Source organism: Antedon mediterranea, chromosome 6, assembly GCF_964355755.1.
Source record: "Antedon mediterranea chromosome 6, ecAntMedi1.1, whole genome shotgun sequence".
In the NCBI taxonomy this organism is placed as follows: Eukaryota; Metazoa; Echinodermata; class Crinoidea; order Comatulida; family Antedonidae; genus Antedon; species Antedon mediterranea.
Window position 1 is genome coordinate 25,239,870 of NC_092675.1, and position 16,281 is coordinate 25,256,150.

Below are 16,281 nucleotides of genomic sequence, written 5' to 3' on the forward strand. Positions count from 1 at the left end.
TTTATAGTTCGATCTCGATGTAAATAGTAGTTTGTAACATATTGAATTTGGTAATGTTGTCTTTACCATAAGGACTTTTACATAAAAAAGATCCTTAATGTATGCAATATGTCTGATGCTTGTCAATTTTTATGCAATGTGTGAAAATTGCAGGAAAAACATTTTCTTAAAATTAATATTAAAGGTTTCAACATTTTAGAAGTAAGTCCCTGTAAAGCATAGTTTTCTGTACTGTATAACTAGATGGATAACTAACTTGATGATACTGTAAGCAATGATTTGATGAGCTGTGTTAATGATGTAATTAGTAAACACCAGTCATTCTCAGGAGAAATCTATATTCGTCATCCTTTTAACCGCAAAAATCTTCAAATATTATTTGTTTATCCATTTAATCCACCATACCACGCAATGGATAATATTACCAACAACACTTTATCATTATCCATTCATTTTTTAACTCATATTCAGTCATTGCAAAATTGTTTTATGTTTGTAAAGATAGAATATCTCACATGCATTTCAACCAAACTGTGTATTTGAAATAAAATTGAATTGGTTTTAAAAACACCTCAATACAAATAGGCTAGTGTTTTTGGACTAAAAGCATGAAATTAAATAGTTGTAAGTAAGCTTCCTGAAAACACCAATATTTCTTTGGAGCAAGTGCGCTATATAAATTAATATATTTTGGAAACTAAATTCAGTCAAATTTAAAGCTTAGTAGCATGTGTAAGTAAAATAATTCAGAAAGACTTATTACTATGTTATTGAAATGTGGCTATTCCTATGTATAGAACCAAAACGCCTATTATTCAAAAGTTGGGTACCCTAACCAGAAAATCATAATTCCCATTAGTTTATATTTTTGAGACAGCTGAAGTCGATTATAAATGCGAGTATTAAACTGTCATATTTAATAACAGTATAACAATATTTATGCCCTACATATCTTTCAAATTGCTTTCAAAACAACTTGCAACATCCTGGGCCGATTAAGATATTAATGCGAGCGTGTGCGTGAACGTGCGATCACACTGCTCATCTAAGCATGGCATTTTGTTTTGATTGACAAGGTCCCCTTCCTGCTGTATTTTGGGTACTATTGGTGCAACTGGTGTGAATGGTCACTGGAGGATTGTACAAAATTTGCCTCTTCACTTTTTGACATGGTATTGACCATTATAATGATAGATTCTGGATAACATTTTGGAACAAAAAAATGTGCTATTTATCAAAAAAGGTGCTTATTATTGGTTATTACTGTATATGTATTCATTATTTTGTTTAAAATATTGGTATTCTTATATTTACTTGCACTGTATTTCGTTCTACTATATGAATATATGTAAAGCTATTCTGTCATTTGAATGACAGTAATCTTTTTTTAGTATATCTTAATCTATATGTCATCACTCACAAAGATTATTTTGATATTTAAAAAATAAAAGTTTACCGTATATTTCGGTGTATAAGTCGCACCTGTGTATAAGACGCACCCCCAACTGAGAGTAAAATATCGGTATTTTTTATATCGTCGATGTATAAGACGCACCTTATATTTAATCAAAACAATGTTTTTTTAAATTGTAATCAATATTATTGTAATAATATATTTTGTTATATCTACAACGGCGTCCTTTATTTAGGTTTTTTCTTACCTAGGCTCGGCCGCGCCCAGCCTCAACAAGTTCTTTCTAACTTGTTATTCATGAGTTTCGCCGCAACATCGAGTGCATGACCGTGTGTGTAACACGCACGTGTGTGGGCTAGCATCGCTCGATCATTTCGAGAGGGCGCACGTTTTCATGGACAATCGTATTCGATTAGTATCTATGTATCCGAGAAGTGTGTACGCTAGGTCCATGCTATAATCACCTGGAGAATATACTAGTCGAATACTGTACACCATGTGGCCACCAAAAGAAGGGCTTGCGCTTGGGGTACGGCGATCGTGCGTATAACTACTGTATAAATAAATACTATTCCAATCGTACGACGTAAACGTTTACAAATGAAATTTTATCGGAGCGCCATAATGAACAAATCTTTTCATCATATTTAGTATAACATCATGCTGAAATGACTTGAAAACTAGGCAGAAGCAGGTTGCCGTTACGTTAGTTAGTTACTGTAGCTAGGCCTAGCCTACTCAGGCCTAGCAAACGAGGTGACGATAGCCTAGGCATTTATGTTCGGTGTATAAGACGCACCCTTAATTTAGAGGTCAAATTTGCGTGTCAAAAGTGCGACTTATACACCAAAATATACGGTATTTGTGGTAATACCATGTTTGCGTTTGCATTGTAGGTGAATTAAAAATAGAAACAAATAAATTGTATTAAAGAACTTGGTTTATGACGGCCATCCTGCTTTATGTTTGTGACACTAATGTCATTGTGGTCGCAAATGCGTATGTTTTATTTAAAAACATACAGTATAAATTTCACTGATTTGTATTTCGTATTATTTCTTTAAGCTTCTTTCGTCGCCCCTGATTTAAAGCATAGTTTATAATACAGTACCAATTACAGCAAGCTCACATTCTCTTATTCTTCCCATACATTAGTACAAATTGAAAGTAATATTAAGGAACTGCAGACCGACAAATTGTACAGGGATATGCAAATAAGGAATTTTAAATTGACCCACGTACTATGACCCCTCGGAGGAATAGTCATTTGCAAATGAGCACATTAAAAGTTTATTTACATTGCTTGTAACATCACTGTGTTTAATTTCACATATTAACAATGGGATGCTATAAGTCAGCATTTGATTTATAGTTTTGCAATCTCTTGCATACAGATTGTAGAATAATTATTAGTAATATCAGTACTATATTTTCACGTTAATATAAACCATAATTGAAATGCATTGATTCCTAAAAAAACATTCTTTTCTCAGGTCTTGTAATAGGTTATTAAAAAGAGCTTTTCTAGTCAATTTGATTATAATTACTGTTTTCATTTCTCAAAGGTTCATATGGCTAATGAGAAAAGATGAATTATTAATGAGTATTAATTTTAATCAGATCACAAACAAAAAATATATTATAATGCATGCAAAATTGATAGGAATATACAAAATATGTATTCTCAAAAGTGGTTTTTCATTAGTGTGTTTCCAGCACAAATTTATAGTATTTTTTGGGGGGTCGGGTTTACCATCTCTATCTTATGGATGTTTATAAAAAGTTCAATATTGTACAAAATTCAAGCATGCAAGCCTTTTGTGACTTAACTAGATTAAATAGCTCTTTTTTTGTTTGCATCAAACAACAACAATCTTGCCAAATTTACAAGATGGATAAACTGTTGTCATGTCATAAACTCTGTAGAATAGACAATGTAGTTGTGAGTTACTCTGACTCGGTCAGGATTGAACCCTGGACCTTGGGATGGAAAAATTAAATTAATTATTTTGTCAAGCACGCTCTTGCTTGAAATTTGTCTTGTCACAAAAAAACATGATAAAATGGGTAAAATACAGAAAGTACGACACCAAAAGTAAAATACAAATGCAACAAATAACAAAATTGCATTAAAATATTAAAATATGGAAAGTAAAAACTCCATATTAAAGGTTTTACAGTACCTAATTTTCTATTTTGTTCTACTAACATAGCAAAAATCGTTATTTTCGTTGATGGATCAGATGAAGTTTTTCAATATTGTTCATCATTATGAAGTTAACAGTTGGTTTTATTATGTAGAAATCTCATGGTTTTATGTAACACGTTATGATATTATAAATTGCACTGCAACAGCAGCAAAACAGTCTATTGATAATGATAACATTGGACCTTGATTAATTCATTGTCACATTGCAATGTTTATTGATAGTTAGCTGAACCTTGCCTATTTCATTGTCTTTATCAATCAGAAGTTCAACTTCATTTAATCCAGCCTTGGAAATTGTTTGTATTTGTAGCATTTATCATCATTCCATACAAACTAGGATGTAATGTTCAAAGTAAGGCAAGCTTTATTTTCTATATGTACACTTATTTTTGCACCTACAGTAATTTCAACTACGCAGTAAAAATGCTTAAACATTTAATGTATTGTGTTTATCAGGAGGGGTGACAGCAACTTGTTTCAGTCTTTATGTCATCCCATACCAAATTATACTTTTTTTAAATTTTATTTGTTCAGTAAATTTACATGTGTTGATGTTTGATTTTGGTCAAAATAAATGATGAATTGAATTGAATTCAAATGATTACTTCCCATTCATTTTTGTCAACCACTCTTTAATAATGTATCTGTTTTAATGTACAGTAGTATGCACCCTTTTATAATTATGATTATGTTACTTTTATGCACAATAAAACTGATGATATAGGAATAGCGTGCAAAACTAACGGTTTACAACTTGTATACCGGTAATTTAATAAATAACTTGTTTGGAAAAATGATCACATGATAAATTTGTAATATTAAGTTTTTTGTTATTTTATTTATTATTTTGTTATGGAGGCATTGAGTTTGAAGTAATGTGTTTGTCAGGAATACTGCTGAAGCTTGACGGACACGACCCTGCTCTGTCATTTGTGATAATCGATGTCTTTTGCTAAATTATTGCATACTTTCTGGCCCTATGCAATTAGCTCTAAAGCATAACATTTAATTCAGAAATATGTCAAATGCAATGAGTATCTGAACAAGTACAGTAGGAATTTAGAGAATCATTTCCTTAATTATGAATGTCGCCCTCAATAGTCGTCCTAAGTTGATAGTTCAATAAACAATACCATGTTATTTAATAGTGGAGTAATCATTGAATAATTGAAATCACTAAATATCCTCACTAAAATATATTCTTAAAACAGTACCAGTGGCCATGTTGAATCCTTGAATATGAATATGAATAAATAGATAATTATGCGTACGAACATGGTCACATACAGTTAATTTGGTGGCCGCTTGGGTGAGGCCTATTCATTAATCTTTTATTGTAGTCTCTTCTGTGGCAGTTGCTTCCATTACTTGCTGATAAAATCTCTAATTTCATTTAGCTATCATCTGTTTAGTCATCGTCTGTTTCTTCTATGTGAGTAAAGTGTCCAGTAAGTGGACGCCTTACTTACATACCTGTATTTAATTTTCTATGTCAATGTCTATTCATGGACCTAAAGTATAAATTTATAGGTCCATGGATTATGTTTTACTTCTTTTTACTCTTGTTTACTTTATGTAATGACATTAGACAATGTAATGTTTGTATAGCTTAAAGTTGAATTGAATAGCTTTGCAATATCTACAGTACTTGATTGAATGATACCCCATACCTATCAAAACATAAAGCTTACTGACAAGACTTATGACCATAGCATCATTGGCAACAAGCTTGAGAAATTCAGGTGTTTAAATGTCAACATAAATTCTTGTTTGTTCTGCTCAAGTGATGAAAGTAAGCACTTTAAACGAGGAATATTTTCTATGTTCGAGTCGTCGTCGTTGCGACTAGAATTTATGGAACATTTACAGGTAATTGTATACTTCTTATATGGTCATTGACAGCTTCAGAATGTTATTGTTCATTAAAAATGAACAGGTAGAATTGATTGCCAGTATTTACTGTAATCTGCTTGTCACATACTTAAGACAATGTATGTTAAAATCTGTGCTAGACAGTCATGTCTGAGATGTGGAACACAAGCACAGATCGTACCATACCAGTTTGATGCAAATTTGTTGTAAACACAAACAATAATAATTTATTATTATTTGGCAGTGTCATGCTTGATGGAGAGAAGGCAGTAGTTTGTGTGTTCAGAATGAGTATGATGTATTCATGACTAAAATTAACTGCATAAAATTGGTTTGTGAAGATACTCGCATTCATTTACACTAAATTAGTTTTTATGCCTATGTAATTCAAACCATTCCTAATGATCAGGTTTTTACAGTGTTTTGTAGTTTCACATCCTATAGAAATACTGTATACATCAAAAATGCAATTAAAATGTGTTAGAGTTATATTTTGAAATTCATATGGATTTATACAGGATTTGAATTCTGTTAGAACTTTCAACTTTCTTGATATTTTGTTACTGGATGGCTGGTAGTTTGTTAAAAATAAGGATATTGACTCAATTCCTCAGATGGGTAGTAAACACGGCTATCGTCACTTGAAATGCATCCAAAGGCTCTGGAAGTTGGAGATTGCAAGATTAGACATTTCTTTTAAAGGAGGATAAAGTTAATATCTCCTCAGGAAACGACTGAATGATTTCTTAGTGGTTTACAAAGTCTGCAGTACTCTACTTCATATTTTGTTCACAAACTAAGTTTATAGAAACTGTTTAAATAGAAATAAAATGATATTTGTTTTACTGTGAATGTTTGTTGTCTTCTAATACTGTTCAATATTTGATGGCACAGTTGGTCATTTTATATTAATTCTTAATTTATTTATTTTGTGTACTTTGTTCAAAACACTTTTGCAGATCTAAGGGAAAGTGGAAAATTATCTTGAACATTAATATATAATAATATTAATACAAAGTTCACAAAGAAATCATAAATTATAATGTTATTCTAGTAGAACGTTTAAACCATTGGTGTGTAACCTCATCAACCACTAATAGGCAAATCATGTTAATCTTCCTCCAGTGGATCGTTAGTGAAACTCATATCCTTCTAATTATCTGCCTAAGTTGATAAAGTGACCATCCTTCACAAACCTAAAAAACATTTCAGCTGTTGTTGTTTGTTCATGTAATGTAATAAATTAATGCATCAAGTAAGCGCCCTCCTACATTAATGTATTCCGTATGTTTTATGTTGGATTTGTGCGACTTAAATGCTTGAAATGAAGATAGATGTGTAATACTGGTGAAGCTCATGTTGCTTAGAACATTACATCATCTTCCTTTAAAGAAGGTATTCTCTATAAATCTTATATGCTGATAATTCTATTAGGTACGCAGTATCAATACATTTTGTAGTTTTACTTTTTGAAAGCATATTTTTGATTGGTGTATATTGTTGTCGTTTTTGAACCATTCTGTACCAGGCTAGTGTTCGTTCTTGCATTTGAAACAGTGTCATTTGAGCCTTTTTTTGAGTCGAATTTGACAAGGTCGTACCAGCTGTTAGATCCAAACCTGGGGATTGTGATTCATGCATTACTTTTGTTGATCCGTAGTTGGCAACGATTTGGCAAACTTATATTTCAGTTGCATCAACTGTGATTTTTCTCTGGCAGATGTTGTAAGTGAGGACAGTGTGTGACTATCCATAATATACCCAAAAGAATTTCTCAGAATCTCTGAAGATTTTGAAGCTTAAGCATTTTGGAAAAACTTTTTTTGTTGTTGTTTGATCTTTATTGTTCAGTCATCTCAAGTTGATTTGAGAAACAAATAACTTTTTAAAGGAAATTTATTTAGTTTACCTTATTTATTGCATTAATAATAATCATAATAATCAGTAAAGCATACTTTGCAAACAACAGATGATCGAAAAGCAAAACATATAAAGATATCAGTGATTCTCTGTAGCTTACCTGATGCTGTTATTATGATATAAGTATTATTAGTAATACTGTCATACTGTTATCGATAGTGTATGGCAATAATAGGCTAGCTTTATGGCGCGTTAATAGCATTAATATTCTCAACTTCCTGGTTCTAATGATATGGTACTCTTTGTATTCCTGCCATCCACTACCGGCAGAACTTGCCAGTTAGACGGACATCCTCAACTGGCGCTATGAATCCAACGGTCGTGAGGCCTCTACATGCGCGCCGACCCCGGGCGCAAATACCACACCAGTTGCGGTTAGTGGTAAGTATTCCCTCACATTAGGAATTTTCTTTCCATTCTATGTTTTGTTTTCCTGCTTGATCATTATACCGTTATGATTTGAATTTTAATTTTCTCTATGGTGTGTGATGATATTACGTTTTATATTTTGGGATTCTCATACCTTTACATTGTGCTATCACTGCATTGAGGTATAATCTACAATTGCTTGTACTGTTTTAATAGGCCTATGTATGTATTTATACAATATATCATCAGGTATTTCTGCTTTGAAATGCAGTAGTGTTCCTTGTTCTATACAATATAACTGTTCAAATGATATCTTATTGTTTCATCATAATATGTTACACTGAATGTATTGTATGCATCTCAATGTTTCTGATACATTGTGACTCATGTGTCCAACTATCTATATTAACAGGATACATCATGTAAACTTGGTCTCAAAAACATAATGTTATATTATATGCTTGTGTCCGAACAACTATATCCAAACGGATACATTTATACCAATCGTTGAATCACTTTGTCTTGTGTCCACCCAACCAAAAGATATGGTAATGTTGTTTTACCATTGATGTTGTCAACAGTATTTTGTTGTGTTGTTTTGTGTCTACCTCATGAAGTATTGACCTTTCGTTTTAACTATGCGCCATGTGACTATTCAGCTATTGAGTCCGTTCTGCACATGCTCAAATCGTTCTGAGGATAGTCTAGTGGTACATTGTGAAAACGAAAGTTCCCTGTTGTAATACTTATGAATATTAGTTCAATGTATGTGTTCTATACAGGTTACATCATTCACATTCAATTTCTTGTTTCTTCAACTTTTTGATTTGTGTATAATGGTTTGAAGGTTAAATATTTCATTTTTATAATCTATGAGTATTATATTTTTGTATATAAAAAAAGTAAACAATAATAATGTTATTGTTGTTTACACAATTTGAATTCTAAGAAAAATAGTATATTTCAAAATAACAAATGCAAAAATAGTATAATAATTCAAAAACACTGAAGAATTTTCTAGTACAAAATCAATGAAAAGTTTGTCAGGAATTTGTATTCATTGAATTTGTATACTATATTACCATTGAAGAGGATTTACCGATAATCATAAATGGGGACTGGTATAGGGAACCAGTATGCCTACTGGGAAGGTAAGACTTTAGCGTATATTCATATAATCGATTTACATACCAGTAATATTATGTATTTCTAAACTACATTTAACTATATACTTGTTTATAACCTTGGCTATAAACATGGAAAGGAGTGGTTGTTGTTAGTGCATTAGACTATCGATGGACTTCCTTAAATATGATTATGTATATATACAGTATTTAATCTCCATTTCTATTTGCCAGATAAAGCTTTGAGCAGTATGTTATCATATTATATATGTATATGTACTGTTCACTTTTTTTAGTCTAGATGCTATAATTTTACTAATTCACTTCCTCTATATAAATCTGTTGTTTTTGTGAAAGTGATTTCCTACTCTATTATATTATCTCGCTAATTTGAAATCCTTGGCCCATGCCTAAATATCAGATTTAATTTATTGAATATTGACACAATTACACAGACCTTTAAAAAATAACAAGTTAACAATCAGAGTTATCAATATCCACTTTCTGTTCCCCACATCCACCTCACCCATAATATCTATTTTTGCTTACAAATGCATTAAAAAGTCCCTTCTGGAGTTGGAAATTTACTTTATTTATTAAATCATTTTTTTGGAAATGTATAGCCTTTTATTTCTGGTATGTTGTGTACTTTTGAAAATTAAAGTTTACAAATTGATTTACCAGATTTATTTATCAATAATCAATAAAGAATGTCTTTTTAAATTGTATTGATCACATTTGTTCTTTTATATTTATTTGTGTAAACAAATTAGGTGTACCTTTTTTGAATGAGACAAATTCTGATTGATATCATAATTTGACTAAAAATTAAACCTGATTAAGATTGACAGAATGGGAAGGTCTTGAAAATAAAATCAGGCAGTGTCCTCAGCTGTTTGGTCCTAAAAAGCTGTCGGAAGCCTAGACTTCCTTAAGTAATGGTCACATGATCAGAAATTGAGCTAGAACTTTATGTGTCACAGTTCAGTGGTTAGCCAGTTGGCAGCAAGGCAAAAAAGTGAAGTGTGCTTTTAACATTATGTAAAGATCAGTGTAGTTTAACGATTGGTTTAGCGGTAAAATAGCAATCACACTCGATAATGTGCTATGATTTTTAAGCTTAATTATGTCTGATGTATTCAGAAGGACTGTGTATTAAATTGGAGGTAGGCCTACATCAGCTGCATATGGATCTTTTGAGTATATCTGCCAAATAGTGATTATATTTTTTTTATTGCTGCTGTGCTATTGTGTTTTGACCATGTATACAACAGGACATGTGTTTCTTCAAATGTGATTCGTAGCTGGTGAATGATAGATACCAATCTATCATTACTGTCATATCTCATGAGATCCTGTGAGATATGTTCTTTACAAATTTACTGAAGGATATGGACTATCTAGGATGTTTCAAAGTTTTTACAGAATCTTTGATTGACTTTCTCGTTGGAGAGGTAACAACAATTATTATTTTATTATTATACACTTGTTATCATGGATACAAACACTGTAGTTATACCAATTGAAAGAAAATGGCTTTGTTTATATTCATTTTAAGAATTATTGTGATGTACAGTACAGCCTAGAGTGTAGTCGTTAATGCAGCCAAAAGTTATTTTATGCCCTTCCACTTTTTGCACAGCACCCTACGAAGATGTTGCCACTACTCGTAAAGAATTGCTTCCCATTCTTCAGTTAAGCTTATTTTACTAATATCTCCTCATTCGTCTGTACAACAAATGATTCACTTTATAGTGCCTCATGATAACAATTGAAAGACCCAGCAACATTTGTGTCATCTTAAAAAGTTAGTACAGGTAAACAAGATGTATTAACAAAGTTATTTTTGTATACTATCTCTATTCTTGTTAACCTGTTTTAATAAATATTTACAATATATTTGTCTTTCATTTATATTCAACTTAATGTTTAGTTTCTACAACAACATTAACCCTTTGCTTATTAAAGTTAATATTTTACAGCATTGTTAAAAAATGCTGTTAGTGTTAATAAATTGATTTTAATATGTTACTTCAGTAGGAGATTTACATTAAAAAAAGCTTAATTTATTGTTAAAATTTATTCTACAATCACTAAATTTACACCTTTTTTGTATTATAAAATGTAAATATAAATTATGGATGCATTAAATACATTTTGTTGCTATGGAAACTCTGTACATGGTCTAGTGTCACAGATGAGTCATAGTGCAGCCATTAGCACGGTAACAATTATTAGTATTTTCTCCATCCAAAAAATGTTCAAATTAAAATGATTTTATAATTTTTAATCTCAAAGACTATTTTTTTCCTGTTTAGGTATACAGTATATAAAAAATAAGTTGAATTCTCAATTTTTAAATTTCATTTAAGGTGGTTAAATTACTGTTTAGTTCTTGTTTTTTTAGATATGCATTACTGTGTACAGTACATATTTAAATTTAACTTAAATGTAGGATTATTTTAAGTGAATTTCTCTTTTTCACTTTTGTGTAAAATAGAAAGTTTTTACCTTGACTTTCTTTGGCAAATCATTGTTTCCAAACCTACTGAAAACAATAGTGTTTGTCTGTAGGGAGTTTATTGCTTTTACTGTCAAATGAGAATTACCTGTATTACTTTGCATGTTTTATACTGATATTTAAAGTATTAACTATACTGTTGAAAACCTGATTATAAACCCACACCAAGCTAGGTTGGAATTCCACTTATTAATTTACTTAAATAAATATATTAACAAATATTCCAATATGGTGAGCGAGTGTATTCTATGTAATTCAACGCCCTCTAATTTCACCCAAATTAAATGGCATATTACATTTTCAAAAAAATTAAAAACATATAAAAAAAGAAGGAAAGTAAAAATATTATTAATTATATTATTTTAATATTTTAAACTGAAAACCACCAAAACAAATTCAACAATCATACCAAAGGTTGACAAACATTTTTGTCACATTAATATATGGCAGATTTTTTTCTCTTCGCCTGCGGCACATTAGTATGAGCACATTAAAGTGTGTTGTTTGTGTAAAAGCTTCTGTATCCTGGGATTATACATAGATTGTTTGTCTACTTTAATCTCATTTACTCTATGACATTGGCAATTAACAGTTTCCTGTTGTCTTAAATCTAATTTGATTTTGTCTGCTTTTGCATCATTTTCCCTCGTTCTACTCCATTTTTGGTCTCACCAGTAGGAATCTTCAGTCTGTATTGTTGCTATTTAACAACATTAAACCTGAATGTATTCACATGTGCAGCAACATATTAAAAAATTTTAAATGTTTTTTCAGACCTGACCTTTAAGAATGATTCTTATCTAATTTTGTGAAGCGAGACTAGCGTCATATCCACATTTTATATTTAGTTGTCTAATTTTTTTAAAATGTAGTTGGTCAAATGTTTGTCCTGCTCTGACGTAATTGTACTTAATACTTAGTAGTACATAAATTTGCAAGTAATTCCCATGTGGGCTAGAACCCACAACCTCTAGATCTCTAGGGTAGTGTTTATACCCTGACCACAAACTTGTGCTGATGGCTATGGTTAGATTCTAAGACTCCAAGGAAGCGGTGGGTATATACTTCACCAAAATGTAATTCTAGTTTGATACATTGCAAGAATATTGTTTTTTTAAATTTTCCACATATTTTTCTTATTTTTTTATGTACAGTATACTAAACTACCTAATAAATTATCAACAAACAGCATAACATCATGTGGGGAAAGAAAGCTAATTTACATTAATCATTTTATTCATGTTAAAGGATGCTGAAATAGTTTATAGGAGAATTTGAAATATGATTCAATAAATGTTACTTATGACCTTAATACCTGTTTTATAATAAATCTTCTACAGTATGATGACTTTGTAGTTTTTATTTTCAATGTTTTAAATAAAATTCAACAAAAACATTTTTAGCAGAGGATATAACATCTATTTAAGAAACATTAATATCATAGAATATTTTAATAAGAATGTACAAGAACGATTAAACATTTTCCATAACGGAAGAGAATAATTCAACTGAAACATAATATCCTGAAAAATATACGTGCAAATAGTCAAATTTAATTTAAATGTTCTTATCAGCATTTCATGGTTGTAATACCATTTCATATAATGTTGCTAATGAACTACTGTACATGCTTACAGCAAAAAATGATTTGTTATAATTATCATTCATAAGATTACATGTTTAATTTATTAATTTGATACGGTAATTTATTTTATCAGAGATTTGTCATATGAGAATGATAATGAAATGTTGGTTGTTGGTCATAGTAATTAATAATTACATAAGTTGATTAATATCTTCCTCTCATCTGATTTGATTAAAGCATAAAGAAAATAGAATTATTTACAACAAAAGTTATTTTAAGAACATGCTTCACAGTTTTTCATTATTCATATTTTATTTTCAGACTTTCTTTGTTTTGATATAAATATCTCTTTTATTGCCTTTTTATATTATGTAATTATTTTTAATTAATTTTGAAATTTATTGTTTTCCTCAGTCTGATTTTGATGATGAGCTCCATGCAGTTGAAGCGCAAACAAAGCACCTTAGTGCTGGCCTAGCTAACTCCATTCCTAGGAATCTGCGTCTAGGACGTCCACTATCGGTAGACGAGACAAAATGTGCCCGTCGTGGAAGCCTTGGAATGGGCAGTTCTCTCAGCCACAGTGTAAATGTAAATGCAAGTTTTCAAAACAGTACCACAAATGCCTTGATCTTGGGGGATTCCTCAAACCTATTGAGGGTACGGCAGATGCTTGGACAATCGGCACCTTCATTAGGACCAAGTCTGGTAAGTGTCTTTAATATGTTATTTTCCGCTCATAAAACAATGTTAGATATGAAACGAGGGTTATAAAATAAAAAAATTTAAAAAAATCCAATATAAGTTTTAGAAGAAAGTTTTTCGTCATTGCCCTTTTTTTCAATTACAGTACCACCAATGTGTACAAGTATAACATTTCTTGTTTGTCAATGGCCTATATCTATAAGAAATTTACTCAATTTCCAACGTAATTATTTTGTTCTATCTGCGATCATTAGAAATTAAGAGCACTCTTAATAATTTGGTTATTGTGACAAACCCACTTTGACATGTTTTTAAGAGTTAATTCAATCAGATGATGAAAATTATTCTCAAGTCAAATAATTTGTTTCTAATAAGTATTATTTCAAACATGTGGTTCAAATTGAGATTGCTGCAAATTTAACGAGTGTACTTCATGCTTCATTTCGCTTCACAACCTGATTAGAAGGCGCGGGCGACGAGTTATACAGTCCAGTCGCTTTAAACTTTTTTCTCCTACGATTTTGAGAGACTAGCTTACCAAACATTATTCCTAAATCTTTTTTGCAATCCTCTGTTGTTGGAGTAGTGGCTGTCCTAAAATATTTGATATGTGACGACTACTACCTACAACAGAGTGGGTGAATTACACTGCAGATACTGTAAGATAAGTATCACTTGTAAAAAGGTTCTGGTTTTTAATCTTCAGTTATTTAATGTTTTCAAGTATAGAAATACATTTATATGCAGTCAATATTTGCCAAATTACACATTTCTATATGAATATAATATAAGGCATTTCACACAAGGTAGTCATCAACCAATTCAATTGTCATAAATGATTTGATCAAATTTAATTTGTTTAAAAGGATGAACTTGGTTTTTGAACACAGGAAATCAGTTAATAAGTGGTACATAAGTTTTAATTTTTTTCAAATTGCCTTATTCAACTGTGACATGTACTTTACTACTATATGAACATCATAAAAGTTTATTTACATTTTATGATTTTCTTCAGAAAGAATCATAAATCATCTTTATATCTAGTTTCAATTCCAATTCTATTGGGTAATAATGATCATATTTATTCTACTGTACTATACGTAGTTAGTGTTTCATGTTGACATTGTACTACTACTTAACAATATTACTAAATATTATTATACCCTTTGGATTTTCTAATTTCATATAAAAATAATGAGATAACTTTAAAATTAGTTATAAATAATTTTTTCAGATTTATTTATTAATTTGACACAAGCAGTCAAGCGCCATAATACATTGTGTCCGCAACCCCTGATTTGGAAATCCTTTTTTTTAAGTGGGTGGAGAATAATGTTTCAAAATGAGTAATTTGCCCTTTCAGTATTGCTTTTAGGTCAAGATTGGTATATTGGAAGTTTTATAAGGTCTACTTGATATCAGTCATTTTTTTCTTAAAAAACAAGGTTTTTATAAATCAGAAATTGATTATTAGACAGTTCATTTTTTACAGCTGCAGCATGACACTGACTGGATCGCGTCGTGTCATAGGAAGGTTGTTTTTCAGGGGGGTTTTCTTGTACTGTACCAGTGTGTACAGTCTGCCCTTGGCACTCATATTAAAGTTTCTGTCAGGTCAATTATAATTGTCTTCAAAGTCATCTTTTCAAAAGTGGCACATTCCATCTATTCAGATAAAAAATTGAGGTTTGAAATTTTAAATTATTCTTAAAATGTGTTACTGAAACACTTGGCTAGGCACTTTAAACCATGACTCATTTATTCCTTCAAGTGGGACCCCTACAATGCTGGTGATCACAAAACCATTAAAACAAATCTCCTTCACTTAACCGATTTAAAGTTAACATCTACAGTAGAAGATAAATTTGGTTGAAAACTATTCTAGGTTATTCACTTATTTATTAAGTCATCGATACTGTGTGACTGTGTCTTGAAAAATTCTATCTACATACACGCATATTTTTCCTGATTAACTTAATGTACAATTACTGTTTTAGTTGTTTTTATACCTGTGTAGTGTAGTACTTTCGAACATTGTTTTCTAAATAGAAAATTAAAGGTACTTTGAAATAATATGCTACAATTATGTAAAACTATACAAAATAATTGATACAATCAGATTCATAGATGGACAAAAGATTAAAATTTAAAAACCAAATGAAGAAGTACAATAGAATTGGTCCCTAGTCTTTAAGGAGAATAACTCACTGTTTAATCATTTTCCCCACCAAATGCATAACGTATGCAGAATGTGCAATATCTTCCAATGCCTTAAATAGTGTAGTAAACTTTGATGACGTGTAGGGAGTGTTTACTGGTGCCCATATTTACTTTGCATCTGTGGTTCAGAGAACTTTGGTTAACCACTAATTTCCAGTTGCAGATGAACTAATTATAAGATGACAGAAAAGTTTTTATTTAGATTGTGTAATCACCAGAAATTTACAATTCAGTTGAAAGCACCCCTAGTTAATAGTAGCATATGACAAGACTGATTTGGCATTTAAAAGTTTGAATACAAAGTTGGGATTCAAGCCTAGTTCCAAGTACTTCTGGACACCC

General features: G+C 30.8%; 1 protein-coding gene across 8 annotated transcripts in view; it reads left to right on the top strand.

Annotated features, from left to right (window-relative positions):
- The window catches only part of LOC140051066 (microtubule-associated serine/threonine-protein kinase 2-like), a 75,397-nt gene that overhangs the window by 16,974 nt on the left and 42,142 nt on the right, over positions 1-16,281 (top strand). For 6 of the 8 annotated variants that reach the window (XM_072096146.1, XM_072096150.1, XM_072096151.1 and 3 more), the window contains one exon: positions 13,429-13,722. In XM_072096146.1, coding sequence (XP_071952247.1) covers positions 13,429-13,722 — 294 coding nt within the window. Of the gene's footprint in view, positions 1-7,590; positions 7,797-9,938; positions 10,363-13,428; positions 13,723-16,281 lie in introns of those variants that run through there. The other 2 variants (XM_072096155.1, XM_072096153.1) reach the window with 2 other exon arrangements.